The 18007-nt window shown below is 38.4% G+C and overlaps 2 protein-coding genes across 5 annotated transcripts in view; one reads left to right on the plus strand and one right to left on the minus strand.

Annotated features, from left to right (window-relative positions):
- Positions 1-18007, minus strand: part of LOC126855343 (zwei Ig domain protein zig-8-like) — a 281643-nt gene that overhangs the window by 104159 nt on the left and 159477 nt on the right. For 3 of the 4 annotated variants that reach the window (XM_050602906.1, XM_050602905.1, XM_050602907.1), the window contains exon 3: positions 4004-4194. In XM_050602906.1, coding sequence (XP_050458863.1) covers positions 4004-4194 — 191 coding nt within the window. Of the gene's footprint in view, positions 1-3928; positions 4195-18007 lie in introns of those variants that run through there. The other variant, XM_050602908.1, reaches the window with a different exon arrangement.
- Positions 16019-17684, plus strand: LOC126855347 (uncharacterized). Its single transcript, XM_050602914.1, has one exon. The coding sequence runs from the start codon at positions 16073-16075 to the stop codon at positions 17243-17245; it is 1173 nt and encodes a 390-aa protein (XP_050458871.1). The 5' UTR covers positions 16019-16072; the 3' UTR covers positions 17246-17684.

Genomic DNA, 18007 nt, shown 5'->3' on the forward strand with positions numbered 1-18007 from the left:
CGCACGCGTATTCGCATCACGTTGATATCGAGGCCGCGTGCGCCGGCTGAGAATGCTATGGGGAATAGCAGGGGAGGACCCCGTGGTTAGTGGACGTGTGCTACGCAAGGTGTAAACGGCGACATCGGTTGGCGCGATGCATCGAAGCCGAGCTACGTATTCGACGTGTATGGTGAACGGGATTAATGGCTGGTTTCTTGTCAAAAAAATTCGAGCAACTTAAGTAACTCCACGAACGTCATAATATATCGCAATCAACGCAATTGAAATTAAGGAAGAAATAAATAAATAAATAAATATATTATGAAGTATATATACACGCACACATACACACACAGATGTATAATACGAAACAGTTTTGCGTAAAAAAAAAAGAGAACCTGAATCGCACAAGAAAATGAAAGAACGGAATCGTATAATGGAAGAAATCGGATCGATTGGCAAAGTTCTTTGTTGATTAAACGCTGTAACGGAACCGTTTCCTCGAGTATCATCTGTCCGCCGGGGCCTTGGACGTCTTCGTCGGCAATTAAGACGAGAGATATCTCCTTTCATCGATATGCATGATGAGCGAAAGGAATCGAACTCGGTCCCTGGTTTCAATAATTGGAGCGCAAAGAATTAAGTATTTCTCCGGATGGCTGACGGTCATTGAACGGATCTGTGTCCACGTATCGCAATCGATGAAATCTCGATTATCGTCTTTTATCCACTCTTTTTTATGAGGCGCTCTCGCGCTATTACAAAGAAATTCGCCTCCTTATACTTAACAATGTCCTGTGCCTCGTTTCTTTGAATTTTAAAAGGAAAGATCTCTTTTACATCGGCCGAAAGCCTTCGTTTCAACTCGTCGAAAGCTTTGATCTTGAATTAATAATGTAAATCAACCGCGCGCGATAATCATTCCGTCTATATCGAATCGATGTTCATTGTAATGAAAAGAAAAGAAATTCTCTTCGAGCATTTGTGTCACTTCGTTCGAAGGAATGCCGCAAGAATCCACCATGATGAACCTGAACCTTTCTTCCCTTCTTTACGCGCAAGTCATATTACAGTTTCCTCGGAGTGCGTCTTTATCGAATGGCCAAGTTATTTATTTTAATTCAACTTCTGAGAACGGAAGGTGCGCCGGCGAGTTTCTCTATCAATTTGCTTGCGCGATCGCTTTGATTGTGCTCCCTGCAACTAGACATTTAAGCGTTCAATTTAATTAAGGTGTAGCCAAGTATAGCTTCCTATGCGGTTTCGATTGGACTTGAAATTTCCTATACACTCGAATCGTAAACCATCGATAAGTTTCCGACGAATGTGCGATGACAGTAAACACGATTTAGAAATCAAATATTCAATCGTCGTGACACACGACACACTTTGATAGCGAGCTAAATTGATCGATAAAATAAATACGCGCGTAATATCGATATCGCGTAATATTGAAATATACTTGATACGCGATTCTATATTAAATATCTTTCTTACAAATAAAATCTATATAGAATTATTTGCTACTAAATCTACGAACATTTAAAATGTCAAAATATGCGATAACAGCCTTTGTTGTAAGCTCGAAAAATGTACGATAATTTTCTTTATTTTTTACAAATAATACATTAAATTCGCACGCGCATTAAACGAATCATTCGCACTACTATTAACTTTCTTTGAACTGTCAAAATATGCTACTTTGACAAGTGACAGTTATTCATGAAAAAGAATTAGAATATATGAGAAATATATTACTAGAAAAAGATAAATATTTCGGAGCATATAAATAAATATTCTTTCTATGCATCTTGAGATTAATTACGCCAACTCTCGATGCTGAGCGGAAATTTTTGAGGGCACTCGTGAATGCCTGTCGGAAGAGAGCTTCTACAAGTTTCGAGGCTAACGCCGCACAAATGCCTCTCGAGTAGAATTGAATCCAAACTGGGTTACGCGTCATACATATGAATGAATCCGGGCCTCTTTTTGAACGTCCGCGTCGAAGTCCGCGTTTTGCTTGCAATTCATAGATTAAGTAAAACACGGCCCCTCCCCCGCACCGCACTACAGCGATGCATCTCTACTTGGTCGTGGCGGACGTACATACACTACGTCTAATAAATCTGGCCCGCGTTGCTATGATTCTCCGCGAGTTTCGCACAAGACCGATAAATCCGAATGTCGTGTTCGGGAAAGTCGGTCGATTCCAATACCGAATTATACGTTCCCTCACCCTCCGACAGCGACTAAGCAGCTGCATCGCTGTATAAACTGACGCGCATTACCAATTCAATTGTTACAAAGTATTATGCCTCGGCGTTTCTTAATTCTCTGTCATTTTTTACGACATGTGGAAAATGCGATTGATCGCGCATTCAGAGCTTTATAAAAACTTAATGGATCCTAAATACAAGAAAAACATAGGAGTGAAGATATTATAAGAGATTCCATCTGCTTCAAATTTTTCGCTAAGGTATAACGTTAAACATTGATCTTATTTTTCTTTCAAGTATATGTTTTTAAAGTTTCTAAAATTATTTATGGAAAGGCAATTATAAATTCATAATGCGATTACGACAATTAATTACGAATAATTGATAGCTGATATCTACAAGAGACAGAATGACAGATGACGAATGACACATTTAGACGGGCGAGAAGATTACATGATTTAACAATATACTAATTCTTTGACACGTTTCGGTAACTATGAATCGGAGGGAAGTGATCGTGAATAATCCAAGCGATCTAATCGCTCCCGCGAGACGCGAGAAAAAAAAGACACGTAATATACGGTTAACGTGAGTTATGACCAGTCCAATTTTTCCCTCGCTTTTACCTGTGAGTTATATCTAATCCTTGGCGATGAATCCGTCCGTGTCGTTTCCCCCAACATATACATATGATGTTCCTTCAAAATACGTGCCGCACCGAAAGGGATGTAAAATATTTCTTATTAGCATTTTAAAAATGAAAAAGCGCCTTTTAAACGCAGAAAAATTGTATAGATAGAATGCGACGAGATGGTTGAAACGGCGTTTATATCCCTCGAATACACGATATGTATTACATGATTTTGCTTTTACGCTTAATTTTTGCTCTCCCTGTTGGACAAAAATCGAGCGAGAGGTGAAATCGGTCCGATTTTATCGGGTAACTAATAATACCGCGCAGAGCTTGAAGTTTGAAGCTGACCAAAAACACCTGCACTTTCTTTAATGGCCATTGTTGTCAAGAGGGCACGGTGTCCGAGTGCACTTCCGGCGCGATATACCGTCTATAGTTTATCCGGGGAAAGGGTGTGACGCTTCAGCGTGTGTCGATAAAATATTGACACTCCGTATATTCCAGTAGTCATTCATTTAGCCGGGCCGAGAAAACGTAGTATCCGTTTTCGTGTTTACGTAGGCATCGTCTCTCGCCCCGTAATCCTCCCTCCCAGGGCGTCCGTTACTTTAGTAGCTCGCCATTAGCGAGACTTTATCCGCTATGCCGCGTCGTTGGATTTAAGTATACGCCCGTAAATTGCCGTAAATTAATCCTACGACTCGGTAACGTGTCGCGTGACCCGGCTTCGTTTTCCTGCTTTCGAATTGTGGACAACAAAAAGCGCAAGCCAAAAAATTCGTTCTTTCTAATAACGAATCGCGTCTATTTTTTCAATGTTTTTTTTTTTTTTCAGCAGAAAAATTTCAGAAGAAGAATTATGGCGATAATGTTGGAATCTTTTAAAATTATAAAATACAAAAATATTTATATTTTCATATCATTCTCATCATTATTTGCCTAACATCTCTTATTAGAAGAATCATTTAATTAACGCCTTATAAAATATATTTATTATAATATGATATTTCTCTGATTCTTTGTCTTTTATAATTTCAGGAATCTCGGAGTAAAGCATCACGACGATCTTGTTGTAAGTGAAAATAAAAGGAACTTGCTAGCAACGCAGAGAGATATAACATCGCACGAAGACGATTCTTTTTACGGATACAACAATTATCGTGCTACTCACCGTTTTGTTGCCCAAGTTTTTGACACGGCAATTGAGGTACGTGGTCTTTCCTAAGAGCGCGGTCACGTTCGTCGAGACTGATTTGTCAAAGTACGGCCCCGTCGACCGTACAGTCTCCTCCAGAGCATTCTGGTTGAACGTGTCGCCATTCTTGCCGTTACCGCTTTGCGGCATATTGTGACAGTGCACTTCTGAAACACAAGAAATGCAAAGAAACGCTGTGTAAATACGGCAATTTGGATGCTAAATATTTAGGGAGGGAAAGAGAAGGGTACATTTTGTATTCTCGTCCATCGCGTTCTCGCATATCGAATATCGAGAAGCGAGAAGCGCAAACGAATTCTCGCGGAATACGCGATGCAATACCGAGATTCTTCGACGAATAAGGCGACAGTTGAAAGTTTTGAAATTGTTACTTTTTCACAATAAACAAACAACGGGAAATCAGAAAAATGTGTAGACGAATTCGTTTCGTTGCGAATATTCGCGCTTGTATTTTATTATCTGAAATGAAAAACCTTTTACCGGCGAGCGTGACCAAAGGGCAGATATTTTATAGAGAAATATTAAAAAATTGAAATGGAAACAGATATGTATATTATTTATTCGTTTGTGCAACACACACGCAATATGTAACTTTAAATATCTCAATTCAGAATATAATTATCATGATAATTATATAGTAATAACAATAATAATAATTATAATTATAATATTATTTCTAGCATGAATATTAATCGTATTATGTTAATGTATGCAAAAATGAGATTTGCAACGCACAATAGTTTTCCATTTTTCCTTTAAAAATGATAAGAGTGCGGAAATTTGCGCGAATACACATCTAGTTAACGAAAAAATCCGCGAAGTCTGCGAGATTTTAATTAAACGCGCGTTTGTGATAAAAATAAAATTTAACCGACACAAAATCCATTTACGGGCTTGGATGCCCGTTAATTATTTTACGATGGATCACGGAAAGAAAACGCGTTTACGAAAGCTCAAATCGTAATTAGTAAAAGATGTAACGAGCGCGCTTGTTGCCGTTTACAGAGGTAGCGAAGTCATTCATTAAGCGACTCGACCCAACTCCTTGCAGCTTGACATTTAATGGTAACTCTCACATTAACAATACCGCGTTTTTCCCTCTTCCTCTCTCTCTCTCTCTCTCACACACACACACACACACACACACTAGGAAAATAAGAAAATCTCTTTGTCGTCCTTCGTACTGAGGAGATGTCTTCATTGTAATGCAACGTGACTTATAATAGCATTTCGCGCAACGGACAAAGGACAATGGCGCACGAATCGTAATAATGCACTTCTTCTCACAAACAGGATTGATCTATCCAATTAAATTTGCCCGAATGCATCACAATACTAGGACAATAAGTGCACTGTCGAGCGGAATAACGATATAAATAATTTGTTTCCTTTTTAAAGAAAAAAGCAAAGTGTGTTTTGTGGAAAACCGTTCAATATAAAGTACAATTATTTTTTTATTACTTGGTATATGTATATATTTTATTATTTTACCATTTGCTCTTTTTTTTATAAATAAGAGGATAATTTTATGTCCACTGTTAAATACCACTGGATGCTGTCAAACATATTAATCCGAGAAAAAAAGAAGGAAGATGTAGAAAAGCGATCGTGACACAAATGGCGCAAATGTTTATACTCATCTCATTAAATGCGTTTCAAACTGCGAATAAGCTTTGGCGATAAACTTCTCAAAATAAAAAGAAAGTATCATTGTCGCGGGTACACTTTGAGGAGTTGCGAGAATTGTTTATCGGTGGGACGACGACGGGCAAATAATTTTCTCGCCAAAGTCGATATCGTTTAATTTATTGCACGTAAGATACGCGCAATCGATGGAAGAATCGCTTCAACCGCACCGTTCGCAGAAAGTATCCGCAAAAAATCCGAAATAAAAAATTATCCGAATTAATCTCAATAGTTGTCGTGCAAAAGGCATGAGCATCATCCTATATTCTACACGGATGAGAGAGAGGATTTGAGAGAGAGAGAGAGAGATAGATTAAAAACGTAATTCGCAATTACCTTGCTCGCCCATGCGCGCGCGAGGATGAACCCGTTCGCCACTTCCTACCGTCACTTCCAATTCGCGACAGACAACCCCCGCGCTCGCTGTCTCGAGATAGAAACCGAGTCGTTTGGAAAGTAGCTAACGAATTATATATCACGCTTTTGTGCTACGGACGCAGTTTATTCGTCTCGACTGGAAAATACACGTTCGACGAGAACGCCGGGTATAATTGGCCGTCGCCAACAGGCCGTCGAACGGGTCGGCTCGTTTCCTCGCCGGGCCTCGGTGCTGCTATCATACGCTAGTTACGCTCCATTGCCGGCAACTCGGCGAGTATATAATCGAATCTCGCCGGTCTTGATTAGGCCGTGATTACGCGAGGAAAGCGCGCGCGCACGCGGCTGACGTAGCAAATATTGAATCTCGGATGCGGCGCAGCCGACGCGGATAATCCGGCTCCTCCTCGTTTTCTCTTAGCAGCGACACTGCTTCCTGAGGGGCTATCCCCGAGGACGGCTCGAGGAGAACTTTATCCGCGACTTATATCCCGAATTCTCCGACGGCGTTAACTCGTTTTCCCTTCCCGGCCGCTTCGCAATCAGCCCCGTCGTCGTCGGACAATATTCACAATGTCGGATCTCCGGGCATGAGACGACGAGACGACGAGAATGAGCGGAAAACGGAAACTTTCCACGAGCGATAATCAATTATACACGTTGCAGCCGGTGAACGACTGCGGGAATGTCAAATCCCGGACAGAAAGTTATCCAAGGCTTTAATCGTGTAACGTTTCCTTTATACTTTATATCAATGCTCGCTTGTGACTGTCATAACAATGATAAAACGGCAACGCCGACATTCAAGAGATTTTGTTGTACCGTTCTTTTGCAAACTGCGAGATGTCATCTTTAATATAATAGTTGGTGAGAGATGACGAAATTTTCGCGTGTATTTCCGCTTCGATATTATAATAGACGCGGTTTTCACAATTTTCTATTTCCGCGCTTTATTCAAATATTACAAATTTTCATTTTATCACGTTACATACGAACGTTACGTTTTACGTAAAGCAAATATGTTCCCTCGCGATACACACGGTGTATAAAGGATAAAAGTTTGTGCGCGCAGCGTAAGGTCTCGCAGCAGCAGCAAGTTTCTTTATTAAATTTAGCGAAAGACCGTGAACAATTTCGACAGGTCTGTTTTATTTGGACGACAAGAAAATTCGAGCTCTCACGAAGGGCCATTGGATTCGGCCAAGTTTGGAACGAACGAGTTACAAGAGCCGACCCGTGTTCGTATAATGGGCTCGAAGTAATTTAATTATGAGTCAACGCCATTGACCACCTTTCCAAGTCCTCGCAATCTGCCCCATTTCCTCAATTTCCTTTCCTTTTGTCCTTTCGTACGCCTGTAAAGGCCCAACATTCTGGCCTTTAACTCGATTCAAAGGAATGTGAACTCAATTTGAAGAGATACGATAGCTTGTATCATTTCAATGAGGTAACAATCTAATTTCCCCGTATGTTTTCAATCCCATTTTCCAATTCGAATCCAACATGCTAAATGCGTTCTACTTATACTTGTTCATCGTAGTGAAAATAAATTACTTTCCGTAAAAAGATTTAATGATATGACGCAAAACAGATAATTCAAATAACAGTTTTTGATTATTCTACGATAAACGCCGATTTTAAAAGAATGGAAAAGAGAGCGGCAATGGATCGGAAACGTCGCCAGCGATAAGTATAATAGTTGGACGTGGCGTGTGTGTTTGGAGAACCGCATTGTCGTTCGCTCTCATTTCTTTGCTCCTGGTTTACGGTTTCCGTCCGCGGAGAGTCGGTCGCGTCGTCGGCAGAAATGAGAATTTATCGCGCCGACCCGGAGCTCCGGGAGGACGAGCGTGAATCCGCGCGACGCTTCCTTTCGCGCCGGTAACGCGCCGTCGGAGAGCAATGTAGAAGGTTAGCAAGGATGGGAAGGGGGAGGAGGGTTTAATCGCGATACTTGTTACGCGTTTATCTCATTCAACGGTCCATTAAATCCCGTGGATCCTCCGGATAGTCATCGGGTTATGGCTGATGAGCCACGGAATGCGCGCATCAGCGATTCGCCGGCGGATTTCGAATTACGCAGCGGGAGTCTCGGGGCTTCGACCCGATTCTACCGGGTGACCGCACTCCTTCGAATCCACGAATGATTTCGTAAAAGAGACGCTGTATATAGGTACGTAGATCGGCGAGTATACACACCGGGGTCGTGAGTGCAGTGGGTCGCGTCCTTGCGGTTAGATCCCCTCCTAAATTTCGAGATTTTACGGCCGGCGCGTCGAAGCCACATCGTAAAATATCCGCGACGATGGGAAGGTCGGGGCAAGGATAAAGGCAGGCGCTGGTCGGATGAAACGGTAGGGAAGAGGAGAAATGGAGAGCCGCGTAGAGAGTTATCTTTCAATCTACTTTTACCGAACTACTCTTACCCGGGGCGAGGTCGTGCGGACAGAGCGCTGTCTCTCCTGTTTTAAAATTCAAATTCGCAACTTTTGCTTAAACGCCTCATAGATAGACTTGGCGGACATATATATATCCATTCCGTACCTTTTCTCCGAGCGTACTGTATTATTTCGCCTGACGGTTGAGTCCGCGTAAAAATTTTTTGACCATCTATTCCTGCATTTTTAAATGCGCGCGGCAACGTATCCTCATTCGTAATTCTCTGCTTGAAAAAAAAAATAACAAATCAATCCAATGGAGAGTAGTAAATTAACGAAGCGAAATGCGAGCAAGAAACTTTGTACGGACGACGAAAAGCTTGCGCGAAGGCTTAGATCAATCGTAAATTTCCTCTTTGTCTCGTGAGTAAATTGGTCCCGGCATTAGCAGTCGCACCCTGCGATGCAATTGCGATGGCTGTCTCCCCGATCGGGATTACGTAGGCAAAGTTTATCCATTATTGGCCGAGTACGCGAGTACTCTAAGGCCCGACATGCCGACCGATTGCAAGAAATCGCATGCGTGCGACCTCCGCTAATGATTCGCCTCGGGAATGGAATAATTATCGAGGAAAGAAAGAGAAGACGTGAAGATTATTCGAATGAGATAACGATACGTAAGCTCGAGCATCAATGTGTTGCGGTCAGTATTGCCATAGCAAACCATCTTATATTGTACGACGCGAGACTTAATGGAAAGTAAATGTCGCCGGAATCGCCGGTCGTTACTTTAGATCAAACGTTGCGGCAATTGCGCGGAGAAATAGAGTGATGTAACAAATAACGCGTAACGTATATATAACAATAGACTAAATCAACGCCGTTTAATATATCTAGTTTTTACAGCTTTGTTTTAAGACTTTGGAATTTATTTCCATTATTTATATCGCACCTTCTTCCATAAAATAAGATAATCGATGGAGAATATATACAGAGTGTCCAGTGTGAAAACCGTTTAAGATCTGAGTCGCAAGAGAATCAAGTCGGAAGGTTTATGATCGCTTCACGTGTCTGAGCGCGAGCTCTCTCGCACGCACAGCGGACAAGGATTTTTGCCGAGAGAGAGAGAGAGAGAGAGAGCGGGGATGTAAAATGTCCTGGCTGGAGGTGGTCTGGCCGGTGCAAAGGCAGAAGCCGTCGGCAACGGTGTTTCGTCGATAAATAAGCTTGACCGTGGGGTGTCATATTTCTTTGTCGCGCGCCAACGCGATATCTCGCGGAGCACGGCGCGGATATTATTTACGATGCCGCCCGGGGGAGAGATTTATTACGGGATTGATTTCCCGCACGGCCGATCGGATTAATTTTCACTTTCGAGGCGTGCGTCCCGTCGATTGCCCGTGCGCGAATTTATTTCGCGTAAAATTGAGCGCGACCCCGCGGACCTTTTGCCAGACCAAGATCTCCATCAAACGAAGAATATATTTTGGCAGAGAATTGATTTACGTCGTCGATTTATTGTCATTTGAAAGCAGTTGCTATACTATTTGTGATAGCGTGAGAAATAATAATAGTCGCGGGTTAAATGAACGAGATGATATAATAAACGTCAAGTTCATAGGTAGGATCGAGATACAAAAATTTATCTATTTCTATATTTTCATTAATTTTATTTTCAGTGTTCGATTATTATTTGCAATTATTTGAGTCGAAATTTTGCTGCACTTTTCAATCTAATATTTTAATACCTTAAATATAGCAACACAGTTAGATTTTCCTTTAAAATTATTTAATCTATAATTTTACCGAAGATTATTCTCTTAAATCCCTAAGCGGAGAACTATTCGTTTATCTCTTATATAAAGTAAGAAAATTGAAGTTGTGTAAAGAGAAGCAAAATTTCGACTCGGATATCCATCTTCGCAATACGACTGGTTTTAGCGATCATGCTTGCTATTGTCGAAGGCGGTGATGATGTCGAGGTGACAGATCGTGTTCAACAAAGACAAAAGCCACCTGTAAACGTGTCATTAAGTTCTCATTTAATAGCCTGTCTCTTCTCGAGATAATACAAGGAAGCGCGCATTTTTTGAGAGTTCATTAGTCTAATGAGCGCTTAAGCCGCACACGCGCTATATTAGATAAGCAAGAAGCTCTCGTTATCGTTGTCCGTCGTCGTCACAAGTCACACCGATAAGAGGAACGCCATCATCGGAGCAAGAAACATGACACTGCCTCATCGTCAGGTAGACTATTTGCTTGCGAGCTGCAACCTCATGCTAAGGTACTCCGTTCATCATCAAAACACATCTTAGTTATCTCGATTACGGTTGGCTCGTAGAAACGCTAAAACCTTCGATAGCGGTGCACCTTTGGGACAGTTATCTATCTCGCGGATAGATCGTGACAGTGTCACGCGGGGCGATAATCTTTTCGACAAAGAAAGCGGATAACGACGCTTGGATATACATGTCAACGACTCGACGCTTATCCCGCGAACGTTTCATCGTTCCTCGCGTAATACCGGGGGCCGCCTCGTTCATCTTGTCGAGAGACGACGCTGCGCTTGAATCGTCGTCACGTCGTCGAGAGCGAGAAGCGCTCAAGAAAGACAAGCAATAGAAAGAAAGAGAGAGAGAGAGAGATACGAGGCAGTCGGTTGAATGAAATTTGCAATGGAAATTTAATCTGACTCGATTCGTCCCGCGTAGCCGGCAGTCTTCTCCTTAACGCCAGTCATTGTTATGTTTTGCGGAATTTTCGACAGGGAATTGTGCGCCTTGGGAAAAAGAAGGCGGTAATATCGCGCCTCTCTTTCTCTATCACTCATCTTTCTCATAACCAACTCCGCGTAATTATATATTCCGTCGAGAGATGACGGGTTCCAACTCTCTCGAATAGCTCGCGCAATGAATCGTTATCGTTTAGCGAAAGGCGTTGAAATTTTATGAAAGGAAATTAAACGCGTGACAAGGAATTCTTCTCACTCTATGGTGTAGTGTCCCCACTTACATAAACTTATTTTCTTTCGCGGTACAGCTCCAGATAAGATAATTCCGTTTATTTTATTTTGATCGATCAACTTATAGAAAAGTCTAAGCACAAGAAAGTTCTTAGTATTCGTGGAATTAAACTCAGACAATTTAAGTCGTTTAATTGACAAATTTATCAACAAGAATATTAATATTTACGGCTAACATTGTTATCGTAAATAGACGTTACAAAAAAACGTATGAAAACAAATTTCTCGCAGGTAGAAACGAAAAAAATAACCGTGTATTTTTGCTGTAAACCGAAAAGTTTAAAAGTTTATTAATATTATAATAGATATATCGATATCGTACTTTAGCAAAAGAGAGAATAGAATTTGGATGTTTTCTATAAAGGCAGCATTTATAAATTGTACGAAATTCACACGACGACAGTAGATAAACCAGCCAGTGTGTGTGTGTGTGTGTGTGTGTGTTGGTATTAAAATTTAAAAAGAACCGAAAGTTTTTACCAGCGCTGGACCAAAGTTCTTTCTCGTTAAAACCATCGCGCAATAGATATTTAGATAGCCGTGGCTCGAGTTGCCTCTCTTCGCCGCTTACCGTGCAAACCACTTAAATGCAACGTCACCGGCGATTATTCAAAGTCTCTTTACCTGGCAAAATCGCAAGAGACGTTTTCCCGTCATCCCACTCGTGCCTAACACTCAGCCGTGCAAGAATGTACCGTGCTTGATCGCTGCTTTCGGAATGGACCTCGTGTGCTTTTGCAGCGAGGAACCGGGGCACGAGAAGCGTTTTTGGGACGTGAGGCTTTAATGCGCTTTTAACGCCCGGTGCAATAAATTCCCGGCCAAAAATGCATTATCGAGGGAAAATTTCGATACGCCTCGCCGCGTAGATTCAAAAGCCGCACATCGTCATCGTATCTATCTCGAGACAAAAATGCCTCGAGATTCTGCTGTGCGCTTACATAGTTGCATTAAAGACACTTTGATAAAACCCTTATCTTAATTGAAAATTTATCAAATCATATCAAATTTATTTAATAATATCTGTAGTATTTTATTTATAGATAAAGCTATTATCAGATTTGATAGAAAGAAAGATAAGATTTGCAACAAATTATACGATTAAAAAAATAATATTAAATGCCAATAATTTTATTTCAGTTGATTTAATCATCGATAAAATTAAATTAATTCAAATTTAAAAATGGACTTTATATTTTCAAAGCTAAATAAAATATTCGTTCTATTATCATTACTATTATTAATGCTATTAATTATAGAAACAGAGTTCCATACAGAATGCAAATTAAATCTTTTTTGCAATTTTTTATCGATTTCGCGCACATTTTATAGAGTCGTCACTTGTAGAAACGAACATATCAGTATTCAAATATTCAGCTCTTTAAGCATCCGCTAAACAAATTACTTAAAAACATCAATCGCAATCACGTTTTAAATTTTTCTTTCGCAAAAAAAAAAAAGAGATAGCACGTAGAGTATTCCTTTCCAAGCAGAAAATGCAAACGCTATTTCCATCCGACAGCCGCATCTTCGACACCCTCGAGACGTATTTTACCTGACCGGAAAAACATCAACTTCTTTCGAGTCTAGAAATTTCATTCGTTCCACTGATGCGCAGTCACAAAACTTTTTTTTTCTGTGATCAAAAACACTCGTTGTAAATGGCAATTAAAATGGCATGGCGGAACAAATTTTTCCTAGTTCATTTGCTTTAAATAGTCTATCTTGAGTCTAAAATCTTTTAAAAAATTATCTTTTTAGTTAAAAATAAAATTTTCTCGGAGAGACTCGTTTGTACATATGTACGTATGCATATTATATTTGTCCCCATTCAATAGTTATATATTCATTAATGGTCTTATTATTTTATTACGTATATGTATATTTAAATTCATTTATTCTATTTCATTAATTTGATTATTATGATTACTTAAGAATTTTACGTCCTAATGTTATTTTATGTTGGGGAGAGTTGAAATTTATATATATTTATTTTTCATTCGAGTAAAAATGATATTCTTGTTTTTCTCTTCTGTTATTTATCTTAGCGAGAAGGCAGAGCTTTCACACAATATTCCATACAACAACGATAGAGAAAAATATGTTTTAATCAATTTTTACAATTTTTCAATGTAAATTTTATACAAAATGTAGCACAACAAAACATATTATTAATAGATCTTTTTTATACAATCTATAAATTCTATACAATAATGCAAAAATTTAACTATAATTAATTTTTCTACTTAAAAAAAAATTATAAATATCATTAGAAACAAGTGTCCATATATATTTTAATAAATATTGTAAGTTTTCTCTGCAAATTAAGAGAAATATAAATATGATTCATATACATTGATTTTACTATATAATTAAAATATGTATAATTAATTAAAGATACAAAAAATTTAGTACGTGAAAACTTTGCAATATTATGCTGACCACAGATAACATCTTGCGTATTATTTTCATAAACAATTTTCATGAACAAATTATTATTAAAATAATTAAATTATATTAATTATTTAAATATAACACATAGAAATTGTTGCGCAGCAGTGTGTGTGTGTGTGTGTGTGTGTGTGCAAGCAAAGTTTTTTGCCATAAATCTTTTTTCAATTCAATTAAAATTTATTTTGTATAATATTGTATTTATTTTATATCGTCTTGATATAAGATCAATAAAAAAACAAAATTCGATCAATTCTATAATCTCTATACAGGATGTTCTAAAAATTTTGACACACCCGAAGTGTGAAGGTAGATTGGATCAAACTGAGTCGAAAAGTCCTATACCATTTTGCAAAATTCGCAATAGTTTTTGCGTTATTAATTAAAATATGTGAGCGCGTTAGAAAGCAGTAGGTATCGGCATGTACGACGGATTACTTGTGTACGTCTCTTAACACGTTCCGTGCCACGCCGTTTTTGCCCAACATGATCTCCAGGCCATTCGCTGTTTTGACTAAAAATTGATATATTGTCACACAATATGTCATTACATCATCAATCCATAAGTAATTAGCTTGTTTAGAGTAGTTGCGACACCGTGTACCATAAATGGTACACGTGGCGCTGCGATCATTTCGACTGTGAAAGTCAATCAGTTCGCAAATTTTCAATTAGTAAAGAGAACCTGTTGTATTCGAAATTGTTAAGTACAAAACGAGAGAAATAGAATATCTATCTACAAAAGAGGCGGTAGGTATATATATGCAGAGAAAACATTGTTTGTTTTTCATTTTTTTCTGTGAGAAAACATGTTTCTATTGTTACCTTTCATTAGTTTATTTTTTCATCTTTTAATTTTTTGTATCGATCGAATGATCTAACTTTTAATTTTTAACCCTTATGATAGGCAATATGGAAGTACAAGACGTAAATAGTTCTAGTTCTATTTCCAGCGAAATAGAAATCCCATTTAGTATAAAACGCTCATAGTTCTGTATCGCTCATAGCAACATAGTTCTGTATCAATTGTAGAATTTAGAAAACGAGTAGTTAGTTATTTATGTCACTGTGAGGATAACATCAACAATTTATCTCCCGAGATTGCGACAACCTCTAGAAAACGACACGAAATTAAAAAACAAGAGGGCAAAGCGGTAAATGTTAGAAAACGTTGCACTTCCTGCTATAAACAAAATGTAAAACAGTATGGCACTAAAGTAGCAAGGCAAAAAACTAAAAGAGCTGTGACGTTTTGCAGCGATTGCCCGAATAAGCCATTTCTATGCATCCCTTGCTTTAAAAAAATCAACCATTACTTGTAATCCATAATTATTGTACATATAACAAATAAACAAATTTATGTGCTTTGTTCTATACTGCATTTTGTTTAATGCCTCATTCTTTTGGTGGAGATATATTTTATAGAATTAAATTTATCATAAAACATATGTTTTTGGCGGATTAAATGAATATGTCTGCGTGTACCATTTATGGTACACGTGGCCTGTAGATCAAGTTCGACGTGTACCATTTGTGGTACACGTGGCACGGAACGTGTTAATAATAAAAGCATCATCTAAGCTAGAGGTCACGCTGGCACTTCTTGCTTAGATGATATCTTCGTTGTTAAGAAACGTACACAAATAATCCGTCGTACATGCCTGCCGATACAGGCGCTCATTAGCTCACATATTTTAATTAATAATGCAAAAACTATTGCGAATTTTGCAAAATGGTATAGGACTTTTCGACTCAATTTGACCCAATCTACCTTCACACTTCGGGTGTGTAAAAATTTTTAGGACACCCTATATAAGTACTGTGAACTAACTTGTTATTCAAAGAATAATTTATACACACTGCTCTATCAATATTGTTCACGTTTTTTTGACATTATATGACTCACACGGCAATGTCGCTATACATTAGTACGTGTATCCCACTTCTTATGACGTCATTGTTTGCAAATCATTTTAAATCATGGTCTCACGTAGATAACTCGAGCTCACTTAGAGCCGAAACAGTATCGTTTGCGCTCTAAGTGAGCTTGGAGATTAAAATATTTCGTTTTCGGATTGAAAATCGTGGATATTTTTCGAGTCAAACAAAATGTCCCAGACATGGATCGAAAAAGTTATGTCAAAGATCATGCAGAATCTCGAATCGGACGTCGGAGAAAAACGATACGAGTATTCCAAAATTGACAGATTCGTGACCAGCCTGTATAATGTATCCGTAATATTTAAAAACAAGGAAAAGGATGAGAAACTTTCTCTTATACTAAAAAGATCTCTGGGAATCGATACAGAACTCATCAACATGAATTTTCAATTCCATAACGAGATTCTGTTCTATCGTGCGTACGCCAAACCTAACGAAAACTTCCCAAGATGCTTCTACGTCGACGAACAGCCGCCCACCGACTCGGTAATCGCTCTAAAAAATGTCAGCGATCATGGATACAGTCCTTGTTCTTACGTGTACAACGCTCCTCTGGAATATCTTCTAGCGGCGATGTGTGAATTAGGACAATTTCACGGTAAAGGATACGTTATGAAGGAGCTGCAGCGGGAAGAATTCTTCGATATTGTAAAGCAATTGCAAGAAACTAAATATCCCACTAATACGATGAAGGAAGTCAAGGACTTTTACAACATCGTCATGAGAGGAGTGTATTATCTTCGCAGTCAGAACTATGACACGGGATTCTGCGATAAAATGACAGATTTATTTTCGAACACGTACGATAAAGTGTTCATGAAAATCCTGGAGCCCGCGGAACCTTTATCCACACTGTGTCACGGTGATTTTACATTAAGCAATACTCTTTTTAAGATAGAAGACAATGGACAGATACGATCGATGCTGATTGATTTCGCGGATTTAAAATACGCGACACCCGTCGTCGATCTTTCAATATTTTTATGTTTATCTAGTTCGAATGAATTGATAAAGAATAAATTTTTCGAAATCATGCGAGCCTATCATGATGCACTCAAGGAATATCTAACGGACGCTGGCATTTGGGATGCTGACAAATATTCGTATGACGCTTTTTTAGACAATTTCAGGAGAGGTGCTATTTTTGGTTTCGTTATCGCATCCTTTTTTTTACCAGTACTAATGGGATATAGTAAATTAAGTTTACAAATGATAATGAACGAGGGCTACATGGAATCAGTAAAAGAATCCATGCAATCCGGCGGAGATAAAATGTCCAAGATCCTAGCTGATATGTTGCTGCATCTGAAAGATCTTGGTTGCTTAGAACACTTTTTATAATTGTCACATGTTATTTCGAAATGTAATAGGTAGTATCAAACGTACAGTTTTCCTAAATCTAAATTGATTAATAATTCTAAAATTTTCGGAGAATATTTAATTGATCAATTAGTATCTAAAGCTATCTTTAGTGTCTACAGAGAAACAATAGAAAAAGTATAATTATTAGAGACCTTTATATTTGTCCGATAACATTTATCGCAGATTAAATATTACTTATTTTATTTTGTTTGCAATAATATTGATAATATATAAATGACATTAATACGTTTTTAAATATGTTCTATTGCTAATATAGAATTATTACTGTGTGTACAACAAATATGTAAATTATATAAATAGACAATAATAAAAAAAATTTTTTTTTTAATGTAATAAGTTAAAAAAATATATAATAGAAATCGAAAATAAATTTTTTAAAATTCTTGGATGATGCGTGTGTAAGCGAATAAATATTTAAAAATTTCCTGCACTATTTTTTTCAGACGTTACATACGATGATTAAAACTCTCACGTTTCCATTACATTTAATCTCAAGTTCAACAAATCAAGAAAACTATCTCGTCCTAGTTCTCCTTTTAGATTGAGTCACTCAGTTTCCTTAGTCATTCGTTACTCCTTGCACGATTCGATATTTCATCCACTTTCTTTCAGTTTTCTTCGAATGACCGTGTTTGATGGTATTGTTTGAAAGTATCTTTCGTGACCCCATTTCTTTTTACACCTATACGAACGCCAAAAAAGCGGAAGAGCAGCAGCTAC

The sequence above is a fragment of the Cataglyphis hispanica genome, chromosome 16, assembly GCF_021464435.1.
Source record: "Cataglyphis hispanica isolate Lineage 1 chromosome 16, ULB_Chis1_1.0, whole genome shotgun sequence".
Lineage (NCBI taxonomy): Eukaryota > Metazoa > Arthropoda > Insecta > Hymenoptera > Formicidae > Cataglyphis > Cataglyphis hispanica.